The sequence below is a fragment of the Aspergillus foveolatus genome (assembly GCF_047715535.1).
Source record: "Aspergillus foveolatus strain CBS 279.81 unplaced genomic scaffold BDW70scaffold_17, whole genome shotgun sequence".
In the NCBI taxonomy this organism is placed as follows: domain Eukaryota; kingdom Fungi; phylum Ascomycota; class Eurotiomycetes; order Eurotiales; family Aspergillaceae; genus Aspergillus; species Aspergillus foveolatus.
Genome location: NW_027396081.1, coordinates 322486 through 342616, shown reverse-complemented (window position 1 = coordinate 342616; position 20131 = coordinate 322486). Strand labels below are relative to the sequence as shown.

The 20131-nt window shown below is 52.2% G+C and overlaps 9 protein-coding genes across 9 annotated transcripts; 5 read left to right on the top strand and 4 right to left on the bottom strand.

The window, feature by feature from the left end:
- Positions 1-361: 361 nt before the first annotated feature.
- BDW70DRAFT_30954 (putative nuclear pore complex subunit Nup85) lies at positions 362-4407 on the bottom strand. Its single transcript, XM_073743727.1, has 3 exons — positions 1888-4407; positions 1339-1840; positions 362-1287 (listed from the first exon to the last, which is right to left on the bottom strand). Exons 1-3 carry the CDS (start codon positions 4201-4203, stop codon positions 827-829), a joined length of 3279 nt encoding a protein of 1092 aa, XP_073597134.1. The 5' UTR covers positions 4204-4407; the 3' UTR covers positions 362-826.
- A 799-nt stretch (positions 4408-5206) lies between these two features.
- On the top strand, positions 5207-5932 carry BDW70DRAFT_149454 (uncharacterized protein; the record flags this gene model as incomplete). Its single annotated transcript, XM_073739013.1, has 1 exon — positions 5207-5932. The coding sequence occupies one exon, from the start codon at positions 5207-5209 to the stop codon at positions 5930-5932; it is 726 nt and encodes a 241-aa protein (XP_073597133.1).
- A 245-nt stretch (positions 5933-6177) lies between these two features.
- On the top strand, positions 6178-7540 carry BDW70DRAFT_167136 (uncharacterized protein; the record flags this gene model as incomplete). Its single annotated transcript, XM_073742165.1, has 2 exons — positions 6178-6297; positions 6404-7540. The coding sequence occupies exons 1-2, from the start codon at positions 6229-6231 to the stop codon at positions 7538-7540; spliced, it is 1206 nt and encodes a 401-aa protein (XP_073597132.1). The 5' UTR covers positions 6178-6228.
- On the bottom strand, positions 7257-8545 carry BDW70DRAFT_134163 (RTA1 domain-containing protein). Its single transcript, XM_073736449.1, has one exon. It carries the CDS (start codon positions 8268-8270, stop codon positions 7620-7622), a length of 651 nt encoding a protein of 216 aa, XP_073597131.1. The 5' UTR covers positions 8271-8545; the 3' UTR covers positions 7257-7619.
- A 295-nt stretch (positions 8546-8840) lies between these two features.
- BDW70DRAFT_149451 (uncharacterized protein) lies at positions 8841-11980 on the bottom strand (the record flags this gene model as incomplete). The annotated part of the gene is made up of 6 exons (XM_073739012.1): positions 8841-9928; positions 9967-10034; positions 10175-10365; positions 10418-11599; positions 11670-11750; positions 11798-11980. 6 exons carry the CDS (start codon positions 11978-11980, stop codon positions 8841-8843), a joined length of 2793 nt encoding a protein of 930 aa, XP_073597130.1.
- Positions 11981-12287: 307 nt separating this feature from the next.
- Positions 12288-14262, top strand: BDW70DRAFT_158985 (Leucine Rich Repeat domain protein; the record flags this gene model as incomplete). Its single annotated transcript, XM_073740625.1, has 6 exons — positions 12288-12300; positions 12355-12437; positions 12527-12661; positions 12708-12818; positions 12872-12996; positions 13041-14262. The coding sequence occupies 6 exons, from the start codon at positions 12288-12290 to the stop codon at positions 14260-14262; spliced, it is 1689 nt and encodes a 562-aa protein (XP_073597129.1).
- Positions 14263-14492: 230 nt separating this feature from the next.
- Positions 14493-16010, bottom strand: BDW70DRAFT_167131 (glutathione-independent formaldehyde dehydrogenase; the record flags this gene model as incomplete). Its single annotated transcript, XM_073742164.1, has 7 exons — positions 14493-14732; positions 14796-14868; positions 14926-15424; positions 15471-15674; positions 15728-15771; positions 15822-15847; positions 15894-16010. 7 exons carry the CDS (start codon positions 16008-16010, stop codon positions 14493-14495), a joined length of 1203 nt encoding a protein of 400 aa, XP_073597128.1.
- A 459-nt stretch (positions 16011-16469) lies between these two features.
- Positions 16470-17693, top strand: BDW70DRAFT_149448 (sugar phosphate isomerase/epimerase family protein; the record flags this gene model as incomplete). Its single annotated transcript, XM_073739011.1, has 7 exons — positions 16470-16572; positions 16631-16724; positions 16775-16912; positions 16979-17137; positions 17185-17287; positions 17346-17504; positions 17541-17693. 7 exons carry the CDS (start codon positions 16470-16472, stop codon positions 17691-17693), a joined length of 909 nt encoding a protein of 302 aa, XP_073597127.1.
- Positions 17694-18187: 494 nt separating this feature from the next.
- On the top strand, positions 18188-20044 carry BDW70DRAFT_134157 (nicotinate phosphoribosyltransferase). Its single transcript, XM_073736448.1, has 5 exons — positions 18188-18437; positions 18487-18570; positions 18621-19240; positions 19291-19726; positions 19783-20044. The coding sequence occupies exons 1-5, from the start codon at positions 18332-18334 to the stop codon at positions 19998-20000; spliced, it is 1464 nt and encodes a 487-aa protein (XP_073597126.1). The 5' UTR covers positions 18188-18331; the 3' UTR covers positions 20001-20044.
- The last annotated feature ends 87 nt before the right edge of the window (positions 20045-20131 follow it).

Sequence of the window (20131 nt, the reverse complement as noted above, 5' to 3'; positions counted from 1 at the left end):
TGGAAGAGCAGGGTCAAAGGCCGGTAATCAGAGGGAGGCCAGGGCTGAACGTCAGTGCCCAGTCCATTGCCAGCTCCAGTGATCACCATGGCGTACCTCGAGTAGCGTCAGGATCCACTGCCTGGGGACCACTAGACCGCATTAGCGAGCATTCAGCGCTTCCGGGACAAGCACTGACGAACGGGATGCCAGGGACGGCGATAGCACGGCGTAAAGGCCCCCAGTTCCCGCTCGAAATGCTCTAGTTTGGGGCCGGGCGTATGACGGCGCCCTTTTTCAGCTGGAATGTCATCCTCAGGAAATTATCGATGAGTCGGACGATGGCGCCGTAACGGTCGTGAGTCTTTCGTCACCTGAGGTTAGTTTCTTTTTCCGGGTATGTGTCAGTCAGCAATCGCAAGCCTGGTCAGCGCTGGTTCTTTGCTGAGACAGTACGGCCGATTGCATACTGCGTGGTCAGGCCATCGGTTTCAGAGTGCCGTTTCAGAATTTCCGAATTGACTCATGGTGGCTGAGCCAATCATGTGACGCAGTCCACGCCTTACACGATCCGCTGAGGCTGAAGCAACCTTGTCCAAGTCATCAGCCTCATTTTATACTTTTACTGCCCACCATACCTTGCTCTCCCTACTCGCAAGTATACTCGCTGAGTACGGCGTACTCTCTCTCGGAGGACTCCAGCGGTTTCGCCAAAAATAAGGACTGTGGCGTATGACGCGATGTTGCACACTTATGACTAATTTTAAACTAAAGTACATGCTAGGCAATCATGCAACAGTAACAGACGCCGGGCCGGAAATACTCTGTAAAGAACAACAGGAAAAGTTTAGTAAGCCCGGCCCAAAGCTTCCAGGCTCAGTCCGTTTGCCAGTCCCAACCGCAGCATTCGAAGTACATCTTCGCCCTTTGTATCCTCCGGCAATCCAGCGCGCCAATCCCATTCTCGTACCAACGGTGTCTTTTCGCAATCTCGGGGCACCAGCACGCCCGACCCTTCGGCAGACCCCGACGACGAGCGGGTGCGCGCACCCAGCATGTCGCTGCCGATAATGGAGAATGTGCTTGAAGCTGTAAGTGACGAGACGGATTTTTTGAGGAGTGCGCGCGGTGAGGGAGGGAGAACGTAAGAATCGCTGGCTTTGCCGGCTTGCTTGGAGTAGTACTCGAGAAGGGTCGAACGGAAACACTCCTCGCACTGGGCGTAGACGCGGGGTGTGACGGTCTCCAGATCTTCGATGGCGGAGAGGATAGCAAATTGCTGAGAGGGGTTCAGGATCGATGATGATTCTTATCTGTTAGTTACGAATCTTCATACCTTTCAAACAGTAAGGAACCTACGATGTACAAAAGGCAGTGCCTCGCCCAGAAGAGCTAGAAGTCCATCGACTTGAATAGCTGAATCGCGATCTGGGTCGTACAGTCCCCCATAGATGCTGTCGGCAGCACTGCTGATCACAGCGACCAGGGCCTGCGCTGCGGCCCTCCGCCTGGCCAGCGGCTTATAGCGGGGCTTCTGTCCTGCTGGAAGGTTGACTGCCTCATCACGTGTCTCGTAGAACCGGCGCAAAGTTGCGTATCCACTAAAGTAAAACTGAAGTATTGAAGCGGCCTCCTCGTCTGCAAGTGCAATCGCTGAGAGGCACGTTTTGGGCTCTCGGATCAGCGTTCGCAGCTGTTCGTCGAGATCGCTCGAGGCGGGATATGCCCGGGATTGGACGAGGCTGTACGAGATAAGCAGGTCGACCACGGACTTGACCTTGCGGCGATTGTGCGCGCGAGCGTAGCAAACGAGCGCCAGGCCGTATTCCTCCGAATTGGAAACAGTGAGATCCCCATAGCGCTGAAAAGTCAGTACCCTGCCTGTAGGACACTCGTTGGAGCACGTACCTCGGAAACACGTCTACCCTCTTTATTCAGTCCCAGTTCGGAGCACAAGAGAACGACCTTGTCCATCTGTTCGGCCGTGTCGAGCGGAAGCTTGTCTAGCAGTTCCGAAACGCTCTTTTGCATCTTCTGGCTGTCATCTAGCCTGCTCAGAACCTCGAGGGCTAACTCCCATCCTTCGCGACCTTCATGCTCGTTTCCAATCGACGGTCTCTCAGATAGACCAGTAGCATATGCACTCAGGACATCGTCTCTGCTGACCCCTGCGGGGGCGTCGTTTTGGTTATAAGAGAGAACCATAAGGTCATTATCGCTTAGGCCAGGTGGTTTAGCATTGCTCTTCGTCTCCAGCCAGCCACCAACCGAGGCAATCTCTGCCACAGCAGCAGCCACACAGAGAGACCAGGTCTGGAGCAGTTCTAATACACCCGCAACGTCACCTTCAAAAACAGCGGCCAGTCCAACCTCGATTCCGCTCAGTGAATTATAACGGAAGCCTTTCTCGTCCTTCTCTGTACTTGTTGCATGCTTGAAAGCCAGGCTTAGACGGCGGAGATATGGATTATTAGACGGCGACTGTCCACGGCGTAGGAATGGAAGTGGGCTGGCTTCCTCGTCGTCTTCGCCATCCCACCAGACTGTCAGGCCAATCGTGGCATCGACCCAGCTCTCCGCATAATTCATGATAGCCGCCGGGTCGCCGAGTATGATTCGGTAAACCGACCGCAAATTCTGGTAGACAGTCCATGGCACCCGGCTTTCGGCCATACGTGCAGATTCGGTAAACGAAGGGCCTTGGAAGGGGTTCGATCCCAGTCCGAAATTGATGGCCTGGAAAGTATTTCCGGTCGCCGGCGCGGGTGCTGGCTGCTCTTCTCCTTCCGCGAATTCTTCAAGATCCGTGATAGCGTTGTGTACACGTTTTCGGTACAATGACCATTCCGCGTCCCGGACATCCCAGTTATCATTGTGGACGCTAGGGCATGCCTCCAGAACCTGGAGCGCCTTGTTGATACATCTTTGGATATTTTGCAACTGCACTCCACGGTATCCCGCTTGCGGCAAACCGTCCTCCAGTGCTGAGCGAGCGTAGTTGAAATCGGCGGAGCGCAGAATCTGAGACGCCTCTGACAGCTGACCTCGTAGAACAGCAGCAATGACAATCTCCCAGAAGCTTGGCGACGCAGTAGGATCAGGTCCCACTTGCTTTAAAGCTGTAATCTCGTCTGACAGGGGTTTGTTCGCGTTCAGCCAATCTAGAAGAACTTTAGGAATCGGAGCTGATGCCGGCCGTCCAGCAAACGTGTAACGTGGCGCTGCAAGCCCAAAGGTGTTGGGGAAACCCGTTGATTTAGTAGCAGGTGGATGGTGGAGTTGCAGCAACAACGCCCCAAGAAAACCTGCCTTTGTAGAATTCGCGGCGTTGTCTCCAGGACCCATAACCGTACCGGACGCTTTGCTCTCAGAATTATTATACCATACAGTGGATAGGTCGGCGCAAATTTTTCCTATAGTCTCTTGCAGATACTCATCGTTGTATTGTGTCTGTCTTGTTTCCTCGTACATCCGAGAAATCTCGTCTTCGGTTCGAATAATGAAATCGAATGGTTCGTCCACAGTCGCTTTACGGGCTCGTGAAGCAAAGTTCCGCACAATTGCTGGTATTGTCGAGTTCTTTTTTGGAGATAGCTTCGCGTTGCGCAGAGGCGACTGGTCCGCCCACTTTTCGGCAAGCTTGGGCCGCTTGGCATTCCCGGGATTTGCATAGATCGGTTTGCGCTGTGCAGGTATCGATGACGGACCGGTGCTGCTAATATGTGAGTCGAGGAAGTTCAAACCCGATCCCCTTGTCTTTCCTGTCTGCTCCGCACCGTCCTCGTCCTCGTCCTCGTCCTCCTCCATCGACTTGTCGTCGTCAGCGCCTAACCCGCCGGACATGTGCGGCTGAAACCCATTGGATGCGCCCCAATTCGTTGATTCATCAAAGCTAGGACCGTGTGAAACATCGAATAAGGACTCTGACGCTGTAAATCGTTTCGCTGGCGCAGTCTTCTTTGTCCGGGATGCAAAATCGGGCGAGTCCACAGATGAGCCAAAGATGCTGTCATTCAACAGCTCGGATCTGTTGAAGATTGGATTTGAGTTGGCCGGTGATCTGGCGCTCATCTGGGAGCCGCCGTATATGGTAGAGGGAGGCGGGCCCTGGGGAGTGAAAGAGTTGGAGGGAGACGGCGGCTCGCCATTCCCGAATATATTGCGTGAATTTCCAGGCGTCGCCGGACCGTTATTGCCGCCAAAATTGAAGGTCGGAAAGCTCATCTTGAGCTGTGGGAACGTGGTGGATTGTAAGACTGGTAACGAAATCGTTCGTTGGGCACCGCGGATGGGCCTCGACGCCGCTCAAAGGGCTCAAGGGGTTGCTGGGTTATAAAAAGACGTGAAGAAGCAAGTCAGTCGCTTGCCATCAAAGTTAAATATCTAATTGGGCCGCTACCGCGGCAAGTCTTCTTTGTTGCGAAGCTCGAGCGCGCATCCATTATTTTCTCGCCGTGTTATGATGCTCAATGCCGCGGAGCCTTGGCGTCACGTGAGTCCACGTGATTCAGGTTCGAGCTGTCTGCAGAATACCGACCCGTGAGTCTGCCCTGGTGGACTATGCGCTGCTTAGCAGACTCTAATAAAGGAGGGTCACTCAGGATCCACCGTAAACGCTGTACGGTACTTCGTATTCACGGATGGGCGTAGGGCGACCACTATGCACAAGGGCGAAGCGTTAATCAAATCTCAGGGAGAAATTGACATACAGCGCTGCACATATAGTGCCTGTGTTCAATGGGTTGTAACTGCGTACAATGCTTATTCAGAATTCATCTTGCACATCTTGCATGACAAGGCCAATTCGCGGATACGACCCTTGCGGGCCGTAAGGCTGTGCCAAGAGACCTCGGTCTGCCAGGTGGATGCGAGTATACGCTAACTCTATTAAGAAGATCGTATTCATCGGTTCTCTCTGATTGGGCAACAGCAACGCCGGGCTGGCCAGCACCGTTGAAGGCTTGAACTCACTGGATCTGCATCGCCCGTCTTCGTCTCATAGATGATCACCCGTATGGCGAATCGTCTTTGGAAAAGAATTGTCTAATCCATGGATATACAAACACCATTAAAAAGATTGACGGCTCAGCCTCCATGCCAAGCTCGTATTTCCAGTTTCGTGTGATCGAGGGACGTTACCTCTAGGATGGCGAGAGAGCATATAAGGAGGGCGCAGCCTGCCTCTTGATCAAAACTCAGCTTCTTCACTCAATAAATGGTCGCAAGCATGATGACTTCTTCGGAGACCAAATCGTTGGACGGCAACACCGTTACATCGCAAAGCCCACCGGCAAGGGGCTCGGATTCCGCGGGCTCGCAGGGCGTTGGTCTCGCCCACTCACGATTATATCACATCTATCATACGCCCATCCGGTATGATTACCGCGTCTCGGATGCCGACAAGAACCAGCTCTACTATGTCTACAACTCGCAACTGACGCCGCACAAGGCGGATCTCACGGTCCATTATGGCGAAGACAGCAATGCGCCAGTAGCAGGCGTATGCAAGTTCCTTCACTTCTCGCGACATTGCAAAATCGGTTTGGGAGACCCGCAACAGGCCGGAACCATTGTTTGGGAGGATCTTCATTGCCAGAACCTCACCATGACCAAGTACCGGTGGCCGATGTCTGTTCCTCTGGCGGACGGTAGACTTGAGCGCCGGTGGTTTCTCTGGAAGAGAACTCACTCAGTCGGAGCCGATGGGGACTCGCCGTCTGCTTTCAGCTCTCGTAACTACAAGCTCGAAGACGAGCTGACGGGGCAGATCGTGGCTGTCTTCACCAGCAGCAGCTTTAAGAGTCTGCGAAAGAATGGCAAGCTTCAGGTGGCGGCTGGTTATGGACCCGATTTTGACCTGATGGTTCTTATCACATCGCTGGCAATGTACGAGAAAACTCGACGCAGCCGGGGCAAGGCTGGTGGAGGGGGAGGAGGCGGCGGCGGAGGCTGAAAGAACATCAAGAACAACTACGTTTTTCTCCTATGTTTCTATCCCTGCATTGGCTATACCCTTATGGTGGTTCCTTCAATTGCTTTAATCTCTAGAAATGAACTATGTTGCGCCGTTGTTTTGCATGAGATGAGTAGTTCGCTAAGAAATGATGCAGCCTAGTCTGGTCCCCAGCCTTGGCTATATTAACTCCCACTAACCCGATCCTTCGCAAAGCTCTGATCTATGAGCAAGAAAATAAAATAGGCATCGGCTGGTCCAGCTCTTGAAGCCCCGTGAGCCTGCAACAGCCTCTCATGGCTCAAAGAAGGTCTCACCAGAAATCTCGCCATGGCTGCCTGGAATGCAAGCGTCGACGAGTCAAGGTACAATCCCGCCTGATCGGACCCTTCCCCGCTCCATCCCTAGTCCCTCCTGTCCCTCTCCATTGCACTCATTTGGTCCTTTTCCATCGTACTTATTCTGATTCAGTGCGACGAATCACGACCCGTCTGCGCCAACTGCGCTAGGCGTCAGACTGACTGCGAATATGATTCCTCAGGCCCTCTCCGATGGATGACAGACGAGCCATCGCGTTCGCCGCGCTCCCTCTCCGACCGACAAACAGCACCGCCATCGCCCGACTTTAGCCTGCTGCGCCAGCTCCGCAGCAACAGCACAAGTTCCTACGATTCCGCCTTACCTGCCCTGAATATCTGCGACCTAGAATTGATGCTGCAGTGGGTCAATGAGACTTATTGCATATTTACTCGAGGTCAACAGACTGAGGAGATCTGGCGCAAACATGTCCCCGAACAAGCCCTTTCTTATCCATTCCTCATGCACGGCATCCTCGCTCTGTCGGCTCTGCATATCGCATGCACCCGAACAATGAGAACTCCAGTTGACGCCAAGAGCGACTACCTCCATGTTGCCATCTCGCATCAAGACCAGGCGCTCGCGCTCTTCCGCGAACAACTCGCCGACATTAACATCAGTAATGGCAAGGCTATGTTTGCTTTTGCCAGTATCACCGTCTTGTATGCCTTCGGGTTCCCGCGCACTCCCGAGCCGGGCAGTTCTGCGGTTGGCGACCTAGTTCAAGCGTTTGTGCTTACTCGTGGGGTGCGGGACATCCTGAACCAGTCGATGGACACTATTCTTGAAGACCGCATCTGGGCGCCATTACAGCACGTGAACGACTACGACCCTGTTCTTTCAGTACAGGCCCAAGCAGCTATCGAGCGGCTGCACAAAGCTAACGAAGCTTGCACGCGGCAGGATCCGATCCTCCATGACTCGAGCCTTTACCAGGCAGCAATTGACCATTTAGCAGACCTCATGGCTGGCATTCAGTCAGGGCTGGGATTTGCGCTGGCGTGTCGGTGGGTGATTAAACTGCTACCGGCATTCTTAGAACGACTGCGGGACCGTCGACCGCTGGCTCTAGCCATTCTTGCGCATTTCTGCGCGATATTATTTAGGCTTCACGATGTGTGGTTTGGCGCCGATTGGGGCACGCGTGTCTTACGTGAGGTTTGGTACACCCTTGACGACAACTGGAGGCCATTGATCCACGGCTGCATGGAAGAGGTACTTGGGGAGCAGTATTATGGGACGGGGAGATGACAATCACCCATAAAGCCAACAAGTGACCATTCAACGAAAATAGAAGTCTTGATCTACTCTAGACGGTCTGTACGCTCGTTTACACCGCAACCTCGCTGATACTCAATCCTCCTTTGGTTATCATAACACGCCCCCGACCCAAAAGACAATTCACCTCGCTCGGGTGGATGACCACGAAGATCACTAGCACCAACCACATCAGCAGTGCATCGAACACGTATATGAATGCTTCATTCCGCAACAGATAGCCATCCCACCCTTGGAGATACTCTACGACGCGGAAGATGGACCGAATCAGAATCAGGATGCTGGAGCCGTATAGCGCATACAAGTGCTTTAGCCATGGTGTCGTGCTGGCGTCCCCGTACGCAGTGGCGTTGCTGCTGAGTCGACGCTGGAATAAGAACGAGCAGGTAACGAAGAAACCGAAGAAGATAATTTGCACGAAGAGGCCGCCCACAATGATATTCTCGCCCATCTGCTGCGAGTTTGTTACGAGGATCCCAGCGCCTACAACCATTAGCTCATACAGACAACACGGATTCATTGACGTACCTGATGACTGCATCAAGAAACTGAGGACGTCGCCCGCGACGAAAATCTTGGTCATCCAGCTGACGCGAATAAAGGAGAATTTCTCGCCCCGCACAAGCGCGATGATGCGACCCAGGTACATGTAGATACTTGCGGCGAAAAGCGCGGGTGCAACCAACAGCAGCACGCTCTGCATGATATAAGGGCCCAGCGTCCAGTCAGGTGTCTGAGAAGATGATATCGCTCGGCCAATATATCCTATAAACTCAACTGCTCCTGTTAGAGAGGGCTTGACAGGACACTGGGAGGGCGCTGACAGTATCCTCCGAGCACCATCGGTATGAAAAACCGTGTCCTCGTTCGGAAGAGGTAATAACTATGCATGCCTGTCACGATGCCGTAGAGAACGATGAAAATGGCGGCCGCCGCCATGGAGGGGTCATAGAGGTAGGCTTTCCAGCCCTCGAAACCGCCCGACATCTTGGAAGTTCAGTATATACAGCCGGTAAAGAAGTGGCAGAATTGAAAGAATCTGACCCCTAAACGGCCTCGGGATTGACTCTTTATAAATGCGTTCCACTTCGTTGCTACTCTGTCTTGTCTCCATAGTAGAACGTAACACCTCGTACTTCGTAACTTTATCCAAATAAGGTATAGTTAAACTCGTGCCAATGGCCCGATTCGGTAATTCTACACGACGGCCCTGGGTTCGAGCGGAGGTTCCAGGCTTCGAGAATCGAAATGCACATGCTGTAAGCCTCTACACCTATAGCTTCCCTGTCTTCGCTCCATTCTCCAACACAAACCGATATCTCGCCTTCCCATCATGCATCTCCTGCAGCGCCAAATTCACCTCCTCCATCGGCCTGGTCTGCACCCACGGCCGAACACCCTTCTTAGCCGCCAGGTCCAGCATCTGCCGAATATCCTCAGGAGAACCAATCGACGATCCCGTCACCTTGACACCCTTCTGAATAAGTGAGAAGGCTCTGAGCGCAGGCAGAGGCTCCTCAGGCGCGCCAACCTGCACAAAGACCCCATTCCGCTTCAACAGCCTCAGGTATCCCGACAACGGCATATTCTCCCCGGACACAGTGCAGATGATGATATCCAGCGATCTGGCATGCGTTTTAGCCCAGTTCTTGTCTTCCCCCGTGGCAATAAATGCGTCCGCGCCCAATTTGTTCGGTAATGGCCCAATTGCATCATTCTTTTTCGACGAAGACCGCGAGATTGCAACAACAGCATCACTCCCCAGCGCCCTCGCAAACAGTAACCCCAAATGCCCTAGTCCGCCGATACCCACAATTCCTACGCGTTTCCCGGGTCCGGCGCCAAAGCGCCGTAGCGGCGCGAATACAGTAACACCACCGCAGAGCAACGGCGCGGCCTCCGCACTGCTCAATTGCTCAGGGATGCGGAAAACAAAATGGCCAGGGCCGCGCCACCGATTCGCATACCCACCATAGGCTTTGCTCCCATCGGGAAAACGGCTATTGTAGGTTGCCACCATCTTCGGACAGTAGGATTCTTCACCGTCGGCGCAGGCTTCGCAGTCTGGACGTAGGCAGGAGGAGCATTGTGCGCCTATGCCGACGCGGTCGCCGGGTTGAATGTTTTGCTTATTATTGACAGCGCGCCCGATGCGCGTTGCTGTGCCGATTATCTCGTGCCCGACAACGCAGGGATAGTCTGCTGGAGCCCAGCCGGAACGGATGGTGTGGATGTCACTGCCGCAGATACCACAGTGGGTAATTTGGACTTCAATGTCGGTTTCCTCGAATGGTTTGGGAATGAAGATTCCGTACGTAAGAGGGGATTTAGGGTCGTGCGCGACCCAGCCTGCGAATGTGTCTGGCATTGTCCCTATAAAATCATAGGTCTAGAGCAACATTGTAGAGAAAATAACAAATGCGGAGAGGTGTAGGCGTTAAGTAGAGTTGGGCTAAACCAAAGTTTACTTGTGCCGAGGTTGGCGGTTTATGCCGTGACTTCATTCATTACCACAGTACCAGTGGAGTGGGTGATCTTGACAAACTATTTCAAAAGTTTAAATAAACATTGAAGAAACGAAGATGGGTATATGACGATTGACGCTACTTCATTCCCAGCAACTCCCCCAGCTCATCGCTCGTCAGTGTGCTGCGTCGCCGATCTCCTGTCTTCTTCCGAGCAACTTTACTTCCACGACTCCTCTTTCGGCTCTCTTGCTCTTGGCGTGCTTTCTCTGCCGCGCGAGCCTCGCTTTCAGCGGCCGCCAGTTTCTGAGGCACGCTCATCCGAGTAGGGGCCTATAGATACGATGTTTAGATAGGTTTGATTTGGGCAGCCTGCGAGACCTACCGGACGCGGCCCTTTGGGCTCAACTCGTTTCCTTGATGGCCGTCGAGTTACGGCATCAGATTGATGAGCTTTAATCGGCATCGTGTCGTCCTCTTGTTGTTTTTTCGATGGAGACTTGCGGTCTTTCTCGGTAAAAGATACCTCCTTCCGCGGCAAATGTTTCGCCGACACTGTATTATCGGTTCGCTCTTTCAGGGCTCGACTGGAATTCTCCTGAGACTCATCTGGTGCGGGCTCGGTGTCATCGTTCGGCTCTGTCTCCGTCGCCTCCACTCCAAAGTATTCATCTTCCTCATCCTCTTGGTCCTCGAAAATAGGCGACGGCATAGCCACGTCATTGTCTCGGACTTGCGAATGTCTTGGGTCGACATGATCATTTAGTTTCAGTCCCATGCGGAGCTCTTCTGCTCGGACGGATCCTCCCCCATGTGCAATCCGCTTATGCCAGCCATCCATCATGGTTACTGCCTGTCTCCAACGGCTCTCCATCTTCTCCCAGCCTTCGCGGAGTCGTTTGATCTCTTCATCGCGCACCTCAACCTCTTCAAGCGGCACAAATGATGGGTTCGTAAGTAGTGTTCGAAGATGTTCCAGTACTTGGTCCATTTCACCCGATAGCTCTTCGCAGGAAGCAGGCAGGCTTGTGACGGCAGCGCCCCCGTAGGTTGACCTTTGAGCAGTACTAGCTGACCCCTGCAAGTACCCGTTGTCAACAGCCGGCTCTTCTGTTGACGATAAGCCTTGTAATTCCTTCAAAGTAAAGACAGTGTTCCGCGCAAGAGAGATAAGCGAATCATTCTCGTCGCTAAGATTCTGTAGCAACTGTGTAAGGAATTCGTTTGTTTCCTGCTTCAAGCTGTATCCTGGATCATGCACACCCTCACCCCCCGACAGATACTTCCGCGACGATTGACTAGCGGCAGGGTTTATATTGATAGTCGTCACGCCCAGACCATCACGCTTGCCTCGTTGTCGGTCCGCAAGATGGGCCTTCAACTTCTGTAGCTCGAGATCGCGCTTTCGAATATCGTTGGCACATTGGGATCGTACTTGTTGCACAGTCGTCTTCATACGCTGGACCTGATCTTTCAGCCCCCGGATCGTCGCCTCTGCGCTCGACATGCTGGTCTTGAGGGCTCGTTCTTGCGCTTCCGCCAGCGCCAGCGATCGCGATAGTTCAGACTTTTTCGTTTGGAGTTTTTCCTACACTCTTAGCTTTTGACGTCTGGGCATTTACTGTTATCACACGTACCATTTCCACCGCCTTGTGAGATTCTTCCGCTCGCAGTGTCCGGATCGTCGTCGCTAGGTTCTCTCGATGCTCTGCTTCACGCTTGAAACAATTAGCAAAATGCTCGTATACGATATCGGCAAGCCTACGTCTCTTCTAAGAACCAAATCGTTGACCAAGTTGATGATCCTCGCCATCGTGGTTGCCACTCCGCCCTCCTCGTTGTCCGGGTTCGCAAAATCAATCGGTCGGCCGCTCTTAACCAGGCCCCGGGCCAATAAGACATTATTAATGTAGGTCGAAGCAGCCTGCAAATCCCCCTGCGGCTCCATGATGGACGTGCTTGTCCTGCAAGCAGCCTGAGATAATGTAGTTTTAAAACAATGTAGTTTTAAAACCGAGGTGATGTCCTCGGATGAGGTTCAGTTGTTAAGTCAAAACTCCTAAAGGGGAAGAATGTAAACATTGTGGATTGTTGGGGAGGCGAGACAGACCAAAGACGCCGGCCCCGCCCGTTCTGTGGCGTCGCTCATGTCGGTTGCCGGGTTGACCTCACCTATTATCGGAGCCCTTAACGCCTATCAAGAACAATGATCTTCAGGGTGTTGATGTTGGTTAACACTAAGGTGGATGCTGATAATGGGATCAAGAGGTAATATTTCGAAGCCTGAACCCGCAATCTTAGCCACTGTTGACCGCTAGGCAGGGGAAGCAGCGCTGCTCCAACGACAGGGCCAGAATCTATACGGCCAAGGCAATTGGGACGGTGCAATTAGCGCCTTCACTGAGGTACAGCCCCATCTTGCTTTCTGGAATGGCGCCTTGTGATTGCGTCTCCTACCTGGAACGTAAAATGACCATCTAACTCGGTGCCTCAGGCACTCAACTGTCCTGATGTAGACGTGCTCTCCGTCCTGGATAATCGAGCAGCAACATACACAAAGCTAGTGCGGTATGACCTTGCTTTAAAGGATGCTAGGCATATGATCAAGCGCGACAAACAGGATGAACGAGTAAGAGTCCTGGATAATGATCCTAATACAAATGCTGATCACTCAGGGGTACCTCCGATGCGCCAAAGCACTCCTGTTGGATGGGAAGCCCGAGAAGGCCCTCGAAGTCTATGCATACGCGCTGAAGTCTATACCGAAAGATCAGCCTGGGCGTCAGGTGTGTGCATCTGCTGGCGTTATTTGCAGGGTACCGAACCTAATCCGATGCAGGTCGTGGAACAAATGCATACGAAACTGAAAGAGAAGTTGGTATCAAGATGCTCCGATCCGTTCAGTGTATTCCCGCTAGAAATAGCCAGGATGGTAGTGGATCATTTTGGTTTTAGGCAGATTGTGTAAGTCTGCCATGGCTATACCGTTTTCACCTCTGACTGGATAGGGCTATTTTGCGAGTCTCGAAAGGATGGGACCGGTTTCTTTCCTCTATGCGTGATTTATTCATGCGCATAGATTTTACCGGAGCCCGCTGCAAGATTCACTGGTCCTCTGTTCTCGCCTGTATTCGTCGTTCCAAAGCGATGCTCACGCACGCCGTCGTGACAAACCTCACCAAAGCCTCTATCCATAGGAGTCTCGAGTACATCAGCCGTTGTCCCAACCTCCAGCATCTCGAGATTCTATCACCTTCCTCACCAGAAGCCATTTACAACCTCTTCAAAGGCTCAAAAAATCTCAAAACTCTTCTAGTCTCTGCGCAGACAACAATCCCGCAAGCAACAATCACAAAGCTCTTATCTAGTCTTCCTAACCTCCAACGCATTGAAATCCACAGCGCTTCCAAGTCACGCATCGCAGACACAAACTGGCCCTCATCTCTTCCTCACCTACAGAGCATTACCCTGGGAACGACAGAATCTGGCGTCGTTGATAATCATGTCCCGGCTCTCTACATCCCTCGTCTGGTTGACCCGTCCATGCCCCTTCCCATATCAAACCTTTCCGAGCTGCGCCTGCACTCAAACCCGCAGGTCTTCGTTCCTTACCCGCCCTCTTTCAATCCGGCGAATTTTGCACGTCTCAAAAAGCTGGACATCAGTGGTCTCTATATTGGCGGTGACTTCGGTCTTCCGCCTAGCCTCGAGTTTCTTCGTATTCGCGGAGGCGCAGCACTTGAAGCTCTTCCGTTTGCCACTGCAAATGCAGGCGAAGAAACCGGGCAGATCCAACATCTTGATCTTCCGAATCTGACCACGCTTATATTTAGCGATGTCCCCTGGGTAACGCACCTCACGCTGCACGCCTTCGTAACAGAAGCAAAAGTGCCCCTGGACGTCTTGCACGTGGACAGCTGCTTTCGTATCACGGCAGCGTCTCTCTTCCCAATTCTCCGAGCTGGCTCGCAGCTGCATACGCTAAACGTTGCACACATAATGGGGATTGAAGACTCAACGGTGGCTGTTCTTGTCGAGGGTTTGCAGACGCTAAAGGTCCTCAACTTGTCTTATACCGAGATTACGGGTGTGACTATCAAAGCACTTGTGGATACGCAAACAGCGGAGGATAAGGCGAGTGTGGAGTGTGTCTATGTCAAGGGCTGTGAGAGGGTTTCGTCGGACGCTATAGAGTATGGACGGTCTAAAGGTCTGGTCGTTGTTACATGAAGGAGATCCGGAATTGAATTAGTTCCAATACTCTGGGGGTGCAGATAAATGCAGTTGGCTTCATGATACCTTAAGGTTCTTTTCCTGGAACGCTTTACTAAGAGATATACGCACTGTACGATATGGCCTCGGCAACTCACGACATCATAAATATTCACATCATCAAGAATCATTCAGTCTATATAGCTAAAGGACTTCAACTCCAACACCTCAAATATTCATGACACAAACTACAACGGCGAATTCACGACCGGCGGCCTCTTGTCCTGGAATCCGCCATTCGGATGAATAATGACCTTGGTATATCCTTCAATCCTCTTATCGAACTTGTCATATGCAATTTCCGCTTCATCGAGGCCAATCTCATGCGAGACGACGAAGCTAGGCCTTGCTTTTCCGGCGATGATCAGGTCGCGCAGCTGTCGGTTGTACGCTTTTACATTGCATTGGCCCGTGCGGAGGGTGAGGCCCTGAAATTGGACAGGGGATTAGAATGTGTGAGGTGAAGGGATATAGATGGGTCAGGATGGTACCTTCTCGAAGAGCTTTCCAAAGCTCAGACTGATCATACCCTTTGCCGCTGCGGTGTCACCGGCGCCGGGGTCACTACATCATCACCATCAGCCACCAACACCAAATTCCAAGCAAAGAAGGACAACAAACCTAGGCACATAGAGCCCCGGGATCCCCAATCCCCCACACGCCCTCGTGACACGAATCATATTCTCAAGAACAATATTCGGCACCTCGGTCCCATTATCCTTCGTCCCACTCACAGCCTGATATCCCACTGCATCAACACTCCGATCGACCATCTCACCCCCATTCTCTGTAATGATCTGATCGACTGCATCGCCGGCTGTAAAGTCAATTGGTACAGCACCTATCTTCTCGGCGGCTCTTAAGCGCTCAGGCACTCGATCGACGACGTACACTCGTGAGGCACCACGAAGTTGTGCGCTGTATGCCGCCATGAGACCTACAGGCCCGGCACCGAAGACAGCGACTGAGTCGCCCGGTTGGAAACCTGAGATTTCGATCCCGTGCCAGCCTGTTGGGAAGATGTCGGCGAGTAGGATAAAATCAGCTTCATGTTCTGTGCCGGGGGGAAGCTTGAGGGCGTTGAAGTCTGCGTACGGGACGCGAAGGTACTGTGCTTGGCCTGCTACCATTAACTTAAATTTCAGTCTTGGTTATAGCATACGTACCCCCGCGGTAAGGACCCATGGCAACGTACCCATAAGCTCCGCCCGCGAATCCTGGGTTGACACCGGTACAGAAAGCAGTCTTTCCGTCCTCGCAGTTGCGACACCGGCCATCGGCGACGTTGAATGGCATGACTACTCGGTCTCCCTTCTTGAGCAGTGTCACTCCATCGCCGAGCTCTTCGACGATGCCTAGGTTCTCGTGTCCTGGGCACAAGCGTCAGTGCAGCTCAGGAAGAGGCGTGCTTTTCACGACCTACCGAACGTAATGCCAGCCTCTGCTGCTGTTCGCCCTTCGTACATACTGCAATGGGTGAGTATGCCTCCACGCACCAGGGTTCCTGTTGGACTCACTGGAGATCTGAACCGCAAATCGCCGCCTGATACAGTCAGCATCGCAGGCAAAGAATGAAAGCGTGGACGTACACTGGTGATCTTGACGATAATGTCGTCTGGATGCTCTAAGCGAGGCATCTCGACTTCTTGGACTTTAACATTGAACGGCCCAACATAGTTGAGCGCTTTCATAGTTCGCGGCGCCATTATGAATAGACTGGAGGATCACAGAGAAATCAATTGCTCTCAGCTCAGTGTGCGAAAAATAGATTGCAGCTATTATATAGATATAGACGTGCGGGGTGCGGAGTATACAAGAGCGCGGGGAAAATTGACGTTTCCGGTTGCTGCATTTGGATGAGACAATTACCCTCCATATCTGCACCGGGTTTCCTAACGACGAGAAGCGTCCATAATCCCCGCATAACGACAGGTAACCTATAAGCTACTATGATGCACACCCAGACATCAGGGGTGCTAGTGGGGAGAGTGGGGGATGATGTGCTGCAGCGGGACAAAATACCATATCAAGACAGTCGGAAACCCGAATCCGTGAAGGGTAAGTATCTCCTCAGCCCGACTCTGTCGTTACTTATACTTCGATTTCACATTTTGTACCTGCAAGTCGTTGTCTTACTTTGCTTAACTCGAAACTCTCAGACTAACATGGTTGTCATCTCGCGCTTTAGATCTCTCTGGGGTGTTGAGGCCGGTCCCCGGCAGTCGGAGTGGAAGCAGAATTTCATTGAGTGGAAAGCACATGGATACGGTAGTGTCCTTCGTGGGCTACTCAAAAAAAGGACATGAGCTGACAATGGCTAACGCAGCCGGGATTGAGATCGACTTTGCCGGCATGAGCCCCGAGGAACTCCAGCTTCTGCGCAGCATTTGCGACGAGGTCGGCTTGGAGACCAGCGTCACGTTCGGAGCCACCCCTAGTATTGGTCTAACGCAGCGTCTAACAGAAGCAGCTTGTTCTCGTCCTGGCCGAAATACATTGGCCGTCGTCCTCCTGGCTTGACACCAGATGATCACGCCGAGTTCTTCAGATCACAGCTTAGACTCGCCTCGATATTGAAGCCTGTGAGGGTTAATGCGCAGTCGGGGGCGTACGTTGTCCACAGCAGTTCACGAAAGAGATAGAATGGTAGAATAGACGTGACTGACTGCTGCAGTGACCACTTCAGCTGGGACGACTCGGTGGAATTTTACAAAAAGGCTCTCCAGGTGGAGAAGGAAGAGGGATTCGACGGCCGAGTGTGCCATGAAACTCACCGCAACCGATCCCTCTTCACCCCCTACGCTGCAGACTACATACTGCAGAAAGTACCCGAGTGCGTCTCGTGTCCAGGTCAACATGAGTGTTCTCTGACAGCGATAGGCTAACGATCACCGCCGACATCTCACACTGGGTCGTCGTATGCGAACGGCTTCTCGATAGAAATGAGGAGGACCAGGATATTCTCAAGCGGGTCATTCCTCATGTGAGGTTACCTAGGAATTTTGACCTGTCCTATATAGTCCCTAACCCGCTCCCTGTAGGTCGGTCACATCCACACCCGCATGGGCACGACACAAGCCTCACAGTGCCCTGAGCCCTTGAACCCGGCTTTCGCCGAGGAACGAGCATTCTTCGAGAAATTCTGGCTTGACATTGTGAAGCACAAGCAGCGGACTGATCCTAATGGCCGGCTTACTTTTGTTCCGGAATATGGGTGAGTCCTCACCCTGCCAGAGCTGTGTTTCATGTACCGCAAAGAACAAACTAATCTTGCATGCCCTAGGCCATTCCCGTATCATCCTATCGGTACTGCGCAAAGCCATGGAGATCTTGCTGATAGTGAAGGGGTACGACTGGAGAAGCTGTTTAAGAGTGCTGTTGGCCAGTGACATAGATTGTAGTAATGGAAATATAGAACTGAAAATAGAACTGAGTACTTGGTGGACGAATAAATATACCTCACACCGTTAGCCATGAACTCGAGGCAAATTTGTAGATACCTTGCATGTTAGACTTATTCATGATAGAGATTGCAGCATCGCTAATATATAGCACCGGCAACGGTAGAAAGTACGTTCTTGCATATCTATCTAGGGCTGTCGGCATCGGCGTTGGCCCTAGCCGGCAAGTCGCCGATGTCGCAAGGCTTTCGAACCATCGCCGAAGCACCTTCCAATCCATAGAACACGATCTTGCCAAAGATCAGTCAAGCGAGCACCGGCTGAGAAGATAAGATACTGAATGAAAACCATTTGTCAATACCTCAAGATATCAAACAAAATGTAAAATGACGTCGCTGTGATATGCGCCTCATGCGCTTATAAACCAAGTGCAAACATTGCAAACATCCCTCTTCTCTCCCCCACCCCCCGCAGTAGGCTTAAATAAACTCATCCTTTGACAAACTTAATTTTCTGCGTTCCTGACTGCTTTGGATATTTCTTGCGCATGGTCTGAGCTGATCTGCGACTGCTATACTCTGAGATCACGCCAATTGAGCAGCTTCAGCCCGCGTAAAGTTTTCACCATGGGCGAGCAGTCTTTGCTTCCGGATGGGGTCTTCTCTCTGCTTGATACAGATTTGTACAAGCTGACGATGCAATGCGCGATCCTCAAATACTTTCCGGACGTCCGTATGTGATAGGTAGTCGCTAAACCCGCTGTTGGCTGACACCCGCGTAGAGGTTACCTATGGCTTCACGAACCGAACCCCGCATATGAAGTTGACGCGAGGTGCATACAAATGGATGCTGGCTCAAATGGATAGTACGTACAAGGAACCGACAGGTTGTCGATCGCTAACACCTTTATTCTAGAGCTTGCAAATATTCGCGTCACAGAAGACGAAATTGTGTTCCTCAAAAGGCGCTGCCCTTATTTCAACACCGCCTACCTGGACTTCCTGACGAATTTCCGCCTCAAGCCCTCCGAGCAGATTGATATAAACTTTACGCCCGTCAATGATACAGGCAGCGACAGTGACTTCGGCGACATTGATTACATCGTCAAGGGCGCCTGGTTGGATACGATCCTGTACGAGATCCCCCTACTGGCCCTGACTAGCCAGGCATACTTCATGTTTAGCGATAAGGACTGGAACTACGAGTGTCAGGAAGAGAAGGCATACCGGAAGGGATACGTCCTGCTAGAGAATGGCTGCACTTTTTCGGAGTTCGGGACCAGGCGGCGCCGCAGCTACCACACGCAGGATCTTGTTATGCAGGGGCTCTGTCGGGCTGCTAGAGAAGGGAAGGCCAAGGGTTTACCAGGTGTCTTCACCGGGAGTAGCAATGTGCACTTTGCGATGAAGTATGATGTCGATCCGGTCGGGACAGTCGCGCACGAGTGGTACATGACCATCGCAGCGATCACGGACAACTACGAGAATGCAAACGAGATGGCCCTGAAGTACTGGCTTGGTTGCTTTGGTGAAGGTGTACGTCAACCGTTTCATATCGACATTAGAACACTAGCTGACAAGCGCAGGTCCTTGGAATCGCACTAACAGACACCTTTGGCACCCCTGCCTTCTTCGACGCTTTCCGCAAACCCATCCCCGATTATACCTCCGCCGGCATTGGCGCCGTCTCAACAACAGCTTCAGGGCCCAGCACGACTACCGAGTCCAATATACAAAGCGAAGCCGAAACCAAAACCCCCATCACAGCGCCGCTTGCTCCAGACCACCCTCCACCCGCCGTTAAAACGTATGCCCAGGTCTACGCCGGCGTACGTCAGGACTCAGGCGACCCATCGTATTTCGTAAAGATGGCCCGAGATTTCTATGACCGCGAGGGCATTAAAGGGACAAAGACAGTGGTATTCTCGGACTCGTTGGACATCGAGCACTGTCTTGAGTATAAAGTTCTAGCAGAGGAGGCTGGGTTCAAGCCTGTTTTTGGCGTTGGGACATTCTTCACGAGTATGTGCTTCTCCTACATTGAGGTGAATTGACTGAACCGAACTGATGTGATGTAGATGACTTCATCAATACAACCACGAACGAGAAATCGCAGCCGCTCAACATTGTCATAAAAATATCCTCCGCTAATGGCCGGGCCGCTGTCAAGCTAAGCGACAATATGGGTAAGAATACGGGTGACAAGGATACAGTCCAGGCTGTCAAGAAGAGGCTGGGGTACGTCGAGCATGAGTGGGAAGAAGGCGATGAGCGGAATCGGTGGGCTCGGAAGTGATTCATCTCTTCTTGAAATGGAGCGGAATGTAGAGAGGATGAAAGGTTTTACGAATTAGAATTGAGAAGAGTCATTGATATATATGCAATATACCATGAAACTATTGCAATGGGTTTTGATTTCGCGGTCAA

Coding starts and splice junctions, on each gene's coding strand:
- BDW70DRAFT_134157 (XM_073736448.1), top strand. CDS start 18,332: ATGGGCGAGCAGTCTTTGCTTCCGGATGGGGTCTTCTCTCTGCTTGAT. Junction 19,241..19,290: donor TTGGTTGCTTTGGTGAAGGT/GTACGTCAACCG, acceptor TGACAAGCGCAG/GTCCTTGGAATCGCACTAAC. Junction 19,727..19,782: donor CGTTGGGACATTCTTCACGA/GTATGTGCTTCT, acceptor GATGTGATGTAG/ATGACTTCATCAATACAACC.
- BDW70DRAFT_30954 (XM_073743727.1), bottom strand. CDS start 4,203: ATGAGCTTTCCGACCTTCAATTTTGGCGGCAATAACGGTCCGGCGACG. Junction 1,841..1,887: donor AGGGTAGACGTGTTTCCGAG/GTACGTGCTCCA, acceptor CTGACTTTTCAG/CGCTATGGGGATCTCACTGT. Junction 1,288..1,338: donor GGCACTGCCTTTTGTACATC/GTAGGTTCCTTA, acceptor CTAACAGATAAG/AATCATCATCGATCCTGAAC.
- BDW70DRAFT_134163 (XM_073736449.1), bottom strand. CDS start 8,270: ATGCAGAGCGTGCTGCTGTTGGTTGCACCCGCGCTTTTCGCCGCAAGT.